The 9,242-nt window shown below is 44.1% G+C and overlaps 2 protein-coding genes across 2 annotated transcripts; one reads left to right on the top strand and one right to left on the bottom strand.

The window, feature by feature from the left end:
- Nucleotides 1-179: 179 nt before the first annotated feature.
- On the top strand, nucleotides 180-1,864 carry LOC135396167 (small ubiquitin-related modifier 3-like). The gene is made up of 3 exons (XM_064627198.1): nucleotides 180-288; nucleotides 596-721; nucleotides 1,424-1,864. Exons 1-3 carry the CDS (start codon nucleotides 271-273, stop codon nucleotides 1,574-1,576), a joined length of 297 nt encoding a protein of 98 aa, XP_064483268.1. The 5' UTR covers nucleotides 180-270; the 3' UTR covers nucleotides 1,577-1,864.
- Nucleotides 1,865-4,786: 2,922 nt separating this feature from the next.
- LOC135394659 (WW domain-binding protein 4-like) lies at nucleotides 4,787-8,753 on the bottom strand. The gene is made up of 8 exons (XM_064625510.1): nucleotides 8,607-8,753; nucleotides 8,217-8,289; nucleotides 8,083-8,145; nucleotides 7,949-8,020; nucleotides 7,682-7,889; nucleotides 6,920-6,990; nucleotides 6,748-6,836; nucleotides 4,787-5,570 (listed from the first exon to the last, which is right to left on the bottom strand). Coding segments are annotated over exons 1-8 (789 nt in total). The 5' UTR covers nucleotides 8,609-8,753; the 3' UTR covers nucleotides 4,787-5,359.
- Nucleotides 8,754-9,242: the final 489 nt, after the last annotated feature.

Consider the following 9,242-nt stretch of genomic DNA (forward strand, 5'->3'; position numbering starts at 1 on the left):
TCACTCTTGCCAACAGAAAAGAATATATATTTTAAGTGGTTCTTAACAGTACAGTGGTACTTGTGGTAATCTTGCACTTCTTCTTTCGTCATTATCTTTATTTTTATTATTTTGTAATGCTGCAATAATGATATTTTTGCATACATTTTTACTTGGACTGTTAACGACCAATCGCAGCAGCTTTCGTAAATGAGTAAAAGCTGTCACAGTGGTGGTTTGTGATTGTGGAGTTTGATTATCGCAGGTTCACATAATTTATATTACCCGAAAATGTCAGACGATAAAAAGGTAGGGTAGTACATGGACGCTTGCACGCTTTACCGATTTTACCACGTCGTTGAACGTTGTAAATAACACGCACTTCCCGCGCTTCTCCCGGTGCTTTGTGATCGACGTTTGTTAGGCTTAACTACCGCTACTTGAATTTGCTTATTAACAACTATGTTCAGCTCGTTTATGTGATTCTCATGCGGCACAGAGTCCATGCCTTTACTTGTGCTATGCGATTCCACCGTGTCAGCGGTTTGGTAGCAATGGTAGCAGGAGCTTTGTTTACATGCTTCTCACGGTTCCCGGTTTTTCTCGTTTTTTGCAGGACGTCAAACCAGATAACGAACAAATTAACTTGAAAGTCGTAGGTCAAGACGGAAGCGTTGTCCACTTCAAGATCAAGAAGCATACCCCTCTACGGAAACTTATGACAACGTACTGCGACAGAGCTGTAAGTTTTTTTTTTTTTTTTTTATTGCTGGTTCCGTAATTTCTAGCTGTACAATTGTGCACTAATATTGCATGCACCTCAGAGCGGATTTCGCATTGTTGGGTAACTCGGCATGTATCGCGATATCGCATCAGTTAAGTAAAATGTTTCGTTTCGCGCCGAGGAGCGAAATCACTGTCGGGAACATGAACTAGCCATGTCAGCAGAAACATAGCTTTCGTCTGTTCGTATGAGATATGTATGCTACTGGGATAACTTAAAAGTGCTGCATTATTCATATTTCATACCTAGTAGCACTGGAGCTGGATCTCAAAATTTAGTCAGAAATTTCCCAGCAGCAGAAATGAATATGCAACTGTGTGGACGCAAAATATACCCAGAAGCGTAATAAACATTATTCAAAATGGAATATACGATATGGAAGTTTATCCTGCAGTTCCAGCGCAGGTTTACAGTCTCACAAACCTGTAGGACATGGGGCCGCAAAGTGCTGTCGTATTAGAAGTCCTTCAAAGAAAGCGCAACCTCGGGAAGTTCTATAGAAGTCCATGTTACCGTCGTCTGCAATGAGTGTTGTTTTTTGTCACCTTGCAGCTGGACATTTCTGCAGTTAGACCAGACCAGAGCAGTGAAGTAACATTGAACTTGCACTTGCAAGTTCAGTGAAGCATTTGTGGCTGACAGAGCTCCCATCTTTTTCAGGGCCTGAGCGTGCAGAACGTGAGGTTTCGCTTCGATGGTCAACCTATCAATGAAACTGACACACCGGCCGGCTTAGAAATGGAAGACGACGACACAATTGACGTCTTCCAACAACAGACAGGTGGGACACAGCGACCAAACCGTACAATGTGACTGTCGCGCAGCACTTCTCCTCTCAAGGTGTACCATGGGAGAGAACAATTGTAAATATAGGAACACCAAAAGTCTACTGCTTGTTCTGCCTTTCTTTTATACTTCCCACTTGCGAGGGTCGGCATACCTGCCCGAAGGCGGAGTATTCCGACCCGTGTACAGCTTTACCTTGAAAGACATGTCACTGGTGTTAAAGTTGCAGAAAGCCAGGAGCAGTGTGTTGCGTTTTAAAAGTTTTTCGATGTGATGTCGGCCGAAACTGAAAATAAATGTGTCCTGTTGTGTCAACTGGCAGTTGTTCTTTGCACCAGAGGGACATTTACACATTGCAAGTGCATCTAAAATATGTATCTTAAAAACAATTATGTCCAAATCCAGCGCATTAATTTTTTCTTAGGTTTATTTCCCAAGGAGACGGGAAGTAAAAAAAAAAAAAAACTAAAGCATTCAATTATTTCAATTCATTATATTTTTATTGATTAAATTTTTCACAGCAAAATGTGGAAAATCTGTCGAACTCAATGCTGTGTACCAGAAAACTATTGGATACTGTGCTGGTCCTGGAAAAGTAATGCATTGGCTTACGCGTACATTTTTTGCAGGTCTACGCATTTTGCTCTGTTCATGATGCAATGTTTCAATGCGTGTTGCGCCGCACTTGCATATGTGTGCATATCTGGCACTCGTAATAAGACTCAACTTCTCAGTCACTCATAGCAACAAGCCTCTGGACATCAAATTCACACAGTTCTTTTTGCATGTCTCGCCTTTCAGCGGCCACCATTACGCCCAGTTATTTGCAGTCTGCAATAACTAAAAGCAACTTTTGGTTAAGAAAGGCGTCTCATACATCATATTGACTCAGACTATGTATGTCCTGACCCCCCCCCCCCCCCCCCCTCAATTCGAGACTTGAACATAGGGTTCAATGGACCAGTCCCAGCATGCACCTGGCACTTGTCCATAGTGGACCCCCCCCCCCCCCTCGGAAAAATCCTAGATCCGCCCCTGCTCTCCAACTCCTAATAACGAGCTTGTCTCACTCATGAGTGCACACTACTTCGTGATGATGAGCATCTTAATCCACTGGAAAGCGCGACAGTCATAATGATAATCGCACAATTGTTCATAGACCTTTGACATAGTCACAGAGCTCTGCAAACAACACTGGGTTATAGCGAACGCCATATGAGCACGCCTTGTGATTCTTCACACCAAGAAAGTGTGCTCTTGAACTTTTGCAAATGCCCATCTGAACAACTTGTGTATGTCAATATTTCTTGATGTGTCTCAAAGTTTTGGAAATAACCAACTTCTGGAGACGCTACACTTCTAACGGATATTTTGTTTTTGTTAAAACCCACATGTAACACACATGTTCCTCAGACAATCTGAGGAGGAACCCAAAAATGGCAGTTGCTTGGTAACTACTTGTCCATGTTCCACAACACGTGCTATGTGACCCTCCTCCAGCTGATGATCCTTGCTTTGCCTTTCCTTCATTCTCAATCCCCCCTCCCTTGTTCACTCGAACCCAACGTTTGTAAACGAAGCGTGATGACGGAAACTTTCTGCATACTTGAAGTACTTGACTGCTAGTACTGGTAGTACAGCACAGTACGAGATGACCCGCAACCAAAATTATTTCCGCTTTCATGGAGCATCTTAATTTGTGCGTATTAAAAGCCGAAACAGGATGAACATCATGCGCCCAACACCACAGTCCCTGTGCTCAGTAGGCCTGTTTTTGTCCTCCATCTTGGAAGCACAGAGCGCCACCTAGGGTTGCCACCAGGCCGGTATTATGCCGGCACGGGCGGTTATTTGCTCTCTCTGCCGGTTGCTAGTAGGAAGGTGATACCAGCAGCCTTTTGCCGGTATTTGTGGATCAACACCGTTCATAGGGGCTTTTACGGGGTTTTCCTTTCAACATTCCACTGCAACTTGAATAAATCTGGAGCACAGATCCAACTCCGTAGTCACCAGTCGTTTTCTTAGTTATTCATTATTATTATCATTGTTGTCTTGAGCCAGTACGCTCGTTCTTTCTCTCTCTCTCTCTGTATACTGTCCACCCCTCACTTACTTTCCCGCGAATGTTTCCTCCTTTCCCTCTATTCCACCTCCTCTCCCTCAGCCGGTATTTTTCACTACGAAAGGTGGCAACCCTAGCGCCACCTGTGGTTCGTTGCAGTCGGCAGTACGCTGCAACTACGCCTTTGGGCGGGGGAGATGCAGCAAAGTTTGGGGATACTACATGACAGAGTGTCCGTCCACTCACAATGCAGCAATAAGGGGGTATTTGTAGACTGGCGTGGATCTCCGCATGGGCGCGCAGAAGAAGCCATGTGCGCCTCGTGACCTTGAGCTCTTTTGCTCTTGCACACTTCTTTTGGAGTGGGACCTCCAGGAACAACAGGGGAGAGTGGGAAACTGGGGAGCTGTGCATACGACTGACCTACCTCCATTTACGCATGCCCCTAGCGCAGCTCAAGCGGGTATAAGCAGCGCGTGAGCCGAGAAGAAACAAAGAAAGAAAGTTGCAGGGACCTGAAGGCATCATGCAAGGAACCCTGGTATTGTGCAATTTTTACGTGGCTGCTGTTTGTAAATTTGATTGCACAGTGACAATGCACCACACAGTGAAAACATTTTTTTGCATGGTGACTCCCAACGAATAAGCGATGACAACGGTGACGTTAAATGTCAAAGGTGACGTTAAATGTCACCTCACTGCTGGTTTATAAGTACAGCCCGAAGTTTTTGGGAATTGTTTTTTTTTTGTAAATTTGGGGGTTTAAAATTGGGTAAATAAACATGCGCTCTAAATTCATGCGAATTCGGGTAGAAGAACTTCCAATATGCTAAATACGGGGAGAAATCGGGCTCGGTTACTGAAGCTAACTGTACTGGTTTGGTAGAAACGGTGATGTAACTGCATTTGCTGCCAAACGAGTTAGTGTGCATTCCTACAGATGTCTCAGTGAGGGTAATTTGCTGGGTAAAAATCGGGTTTCACCCCAAAGAGGCAACCTTCAATTCGGGGTGCAAATACGGGGAAGAATCGGGCTAAACCATAAAAATTCAGGCGTTATTTATAAGTGTTGTGTTTGTCTCTTACTGCCTCTGCTGCTATGTTATTCGAACATGTACAGTTTGAAAAAGGCAGTCCTACTTGTCTCTGTATTAAAATATCCAAATATGCACACACCCATAAAAATGATTTTTATGTGAGTACCTGAAGGCACGCCACTGCTTGTTAACTACAAGGTCGTATTCACGACGATACGTGTGAACAATAAATAGGGCAAGCTCACAATGCAAACTAAATTTTACAATTTACGCAGCAATTGGGTGTAAATTAGTACACATCCACAAAACCTTTGGACCCCCGTCCCCCAAGGGCTGCTACTCATGCAAAGTGGATAGGCATGTTTTATGGCAAGTGTTCCCTGCTTAAAGCGGTGGTCAGGTGTCGTTGACTGATACTGAGCTTAGACATGTATTTAACTGTGAGTTATGTGTAGATCACATGTGCAAAATTTTATCCAGAGGAGCATTGCATGTTTTGCAATAAACACGAAAAACCTTTCACATCCCATTTCGGTTTTTACAATTACCTAACTGTGAGCTTCTGCTGCGGGGGCCACGAGGCTGTGTGACCAAGATAAAAGTGATTTAAGATTTTGAAGTGAGAATGATATTTACTGTACAATGATGACAACTACAGCTTCGAAGGAAGTTTGTGTTGTTGCCAAAGCTCAGTCAAAACGGGCACAGCTCTCAGTCCGAGTCTGTTCGCTGCCTGACGTTCCTTTTGCCACTTCCGATGAATTTCCTCTTCTTGAACGTTGTCTCCCCATCGCTAGGTAAGCTGAGGCTGTCCACCTTTTTTTCCGTGAACCTTGCCTTGGGCTCATCCTTGGGGACAGTGATCGTCACTTCCTCAACCTCGGGCTTTGATGGAAGCTGCAAGTCCACTTTACGAGGTGCTCTGGAAAGAAACGAGTGTGTGGACAATATCAACGTAATATTCTGACACGGACCACAGCTGTGTGTTCTAGAAAGTCGTCCACATGAAACACAGAAAGGAAAATTTAATTGTTTCTCACGTAGATGTACATGAAAGACTGTAGATTACATCTTCTGCAAAAGAAAACCGAAAGCTAAGGTGTGGAACAGTCTATGGGGAATGGTGCCTTTAGAGCTCAACATAATACCTTTCTGACCTTTCTTTGTTGAATGTGGTAACAGCAGAGAGAATTCACGCTTTTCATGTGCAGAACAAATAACTGCGCAGGTTAGGGCAGAAGAATTCGAAATGCAGAGCTTACTATAGTATGAAACTGCTGCAATATTTCCATTGCGAGAGGGATCATTGCTTGTCATCCTCATTGTCATTTGCATAGTTTTTTGGGTTTTTTTGCCGCCTCGCTCTCGCGCAGCACCATGGTTCCCACTGAATTTTGGAACAAAAATTCAAGGGTCTTTCAAAGACCTTTTAAGGCTCAGCCACCATCTTGCCTGGGATGTAAAACACAGTTTATGGCTTCATTTCACTAAAATATTTATAAGCTACAGTTATCACACGAGCAAATACATGGGAACTGCACATAGTGATCCGTTCACAAACGTGATTGATGACTTCTGAACATTAAAGAACATAGGATAGAAAGGAAGGGGGGGGGGGGATATACTTTTATTATATAGAAAGGAAGGTTGATGAATACAACCATTCATTTCATGCACTTCTGGTTTCTGCTGCTGATTCCTATTGCAATGAGTGTTAACACCTGTGGTTTTGAAGCTTATTACGTCCTGAAGTAACGACTCTGGAAAAGTGCTATTTGCGCCCGCAGCTCCACGAGAATAAGAAAAAGATGCGGTAATCGAGGGTTTTCAAGAACTGCGGGAAAACTCCCGGGTTTTCCAGACCTCGAAAATGGTATTTTCATATTCGAGGGTATTTGAGGGTTTCACGGATCAGTGGGAACCACAAGGAAATGTTAAGCTACTGGCCTGCTCAGACTGCCCTCTATCTGTACTAATTTCTGCTTAACATTGCTGTTATATTTGATCCCCCTTCCCTACTCACAACAAAATTCATCTTGAGTATTGTCTACACTCGAGAATTAATTTATCTGGCAGGATATTGCAAAGAGGGTGTATACTTGGTTTCAACGGTCCTCCACTCTCCGTAGGGATTTCCTCGTGGCTGAGGACCGAAAGTTTCTTCTGTATCTTCAGGCTTTGTGCTCTCCTACAAAGTAAAGTGTGTCCAATATGACTCGGGGTGGAGTGCCACAGTGCTCCGGCAAGCAAATGCGACCGATGCTTCCTTACCTCTGGCACTGCAGTTGGATGCTGTTCCGACAGAGGTATGTACCCCGATGCAGGTACTTCCCAGCTTGATGCTGCAATAGCATTGCACCTTCAATGCTCAACTGCGCCCACTTTTTAGGGTAACCAAAGAAATGATCCGCAAGTTAAACTGGGGTGCTGCTCCTAAAGGATGAGCTTACAGTTTCTGTGCCCTATTACTGAATGTCCTCTAGATTTTGATTGTGATGGTTTTGAATTATGAATGTTTGTTATGCGCTCTGAACACATCTTGGAAACACATCGGATACAACTGCACGTACACGTACGGAGAGCACAGGGAACATTCAACAATGTGTACTATAATTATGGCTGTATTAATCTACAGAAGAGTCTTAATCAATAACTAAACCTTTGATGCACTAGTCACAGTACTTCATTAAAACCTTACTCAAACAATAAATCAGATTTTGCTGGCAGGCATTTTTGGTAAATAGCACTTTCTCATGAAAATACTGGCTTATTTGAAATCTTCATCTTGTATAGACGGCTAAAATAGTTATGTTGCCAGCTTAGTGCTTTCATTAGTCTTCTTAGGCATCCACATTACCCAAGCTTAACCTTAACCTTACGTTACTGGGGACCAGCGATTCTCAGAACAGTTAAATTCGGTAACAACAGGGTCTGGAGTCCATAGCACAATGCCCCTCTGACCAAGATGTATGGAACCAACATCTATAGCTATACATTCTGATGCTTGCTTAAATGTCCATGTTTGACGCTTACTTCCGGTCTCTGAGTTCCAGTAGTATGTCTGCCCCTCTGTAGTCATGGCCTCAAACCATGTCTTGATATTGATGCTCTCTCGCTGGGCCTGCTCTTCAAATTTCTGTGCCCTCCGCTCTTTCAGCTTGCTTGCTTCCTCTAGAAGCTGCATCTTGCCAACGGCTGATCCAGAACTTTCAACGTCTTTGCTGTAGGCATATAATGCAGCCTAAGACGGTATACACAGGGTATTCAAATGCTTTTGGAATTATGTTGGCCATAACACACCTCATTGATTTTGTCCATAATGTTTTCATGCTTTTGTTGGGCCTTCCACATTTTTTGCCCTTTTTTGGAGACCTAGAAGGAAAGAGAAGCTTTCGTTGTCTCCGGGATGGCTTTAATGTGCCATCAACATTTACCTCTCTGATGCGCCGCTGAACATTTGCCTGGTGATTTTTTCCCTTTTCATGAAAGTCGATGCTCTGTCGAAAAGCAATTAGTAATGTTCGTGAGGGTACTGAATAAAACCTTCAGTTAGATTAGCACTGCATACCGATTTGTTGTCTGCGAACCAGCATTTACAGGCTTCGCAGTACTTCCGGGGCTGTGATTTCCAAAAGTCCGCCCTAAAAACAGAGGAAAATAGGCAGGGAAGGCAGTCAAACATCATGCGAGTGCTTTAGCGGTGAATAGAAAGGATCCATCCAGAAAGACTAAAGATCATATTAGACGACCCACAGACACGCACACAAACACCACACAAAAGCGAGTGTGTGCGTGCGGGGGAGGGGGGGGGGTCGTCAAATGATTTTAAGCGCTTTTAAAGGATGTGATGATGTGTGTCGGCGGTCCATACGGCCGGTTTTCGCGGTGTGCGAGAGATCCCGCTTGACAAGCTCGTCAACAGCCAAAACATATGTATACTTAATGTACGTATACTTACATGGCAAACAAACTAGGTGACTATATGAAGGCAACGCAAACTTGATATCACGTAAAATTAGCTTGTTTTCACTCCTTTTCACTCATATTTGCACAAGCAGCAGACAGCGCACCAGCGGACTACCGACTACTGAACGATACGGCTATGGATAGCATTGGATTACGGACACGGTGAATACGGATTAGACTGGCCACTGGCTGTTCCAACCACTCGAAGCGGGGTTGAAATGTTGAAATGCTCTCCCCCACGTAAAGTTTCTGTAGAACCCCTTCCAAAATATTTTTCTGGCAACGTTACGGAGCCAAGTAGGCACTGGCACTTTGCAAGAAAAATAGGAGGATTTCCCCCTCGTTTCCTTCTCACGAATGCACAATCAAAGGTAGGATTTCGGGGGCGAGGATGAATCCCCGAAAAACGAAAGTGGTGACAATGATGTCTTCTGGAAGACCACTAAACCGTGTCGATCCAGGAAAAACATACAACAAGGGCACAATCCGATCATGGTAGAACACTAGAACTGACCTCCTTTGTTCTACACCAAGCCGACCTGGGAATACGGACCACAGGGTTTATGGTGGTTTATGGCGGTTTATGGCCTCAGTCGCGTCGTGTTGCCCGCGGCTTATCTGCCCGAAA

Source organism: Ornithodoros turicata, chromosome 5, assembly GCF_037126465.1.
Source record: "Ornithodoros turicata isolate Travis chromosome 5, ASM3712646v1, whole genome shotgun sequence".
Classification (NCBI taxonomy): domain Eukaryota; kingdom Metazoa; phylum Arthropoda; class Arachnida; order Ixodida; family Argasidae; genus Ornithodoros; species Ornithodoros turicata.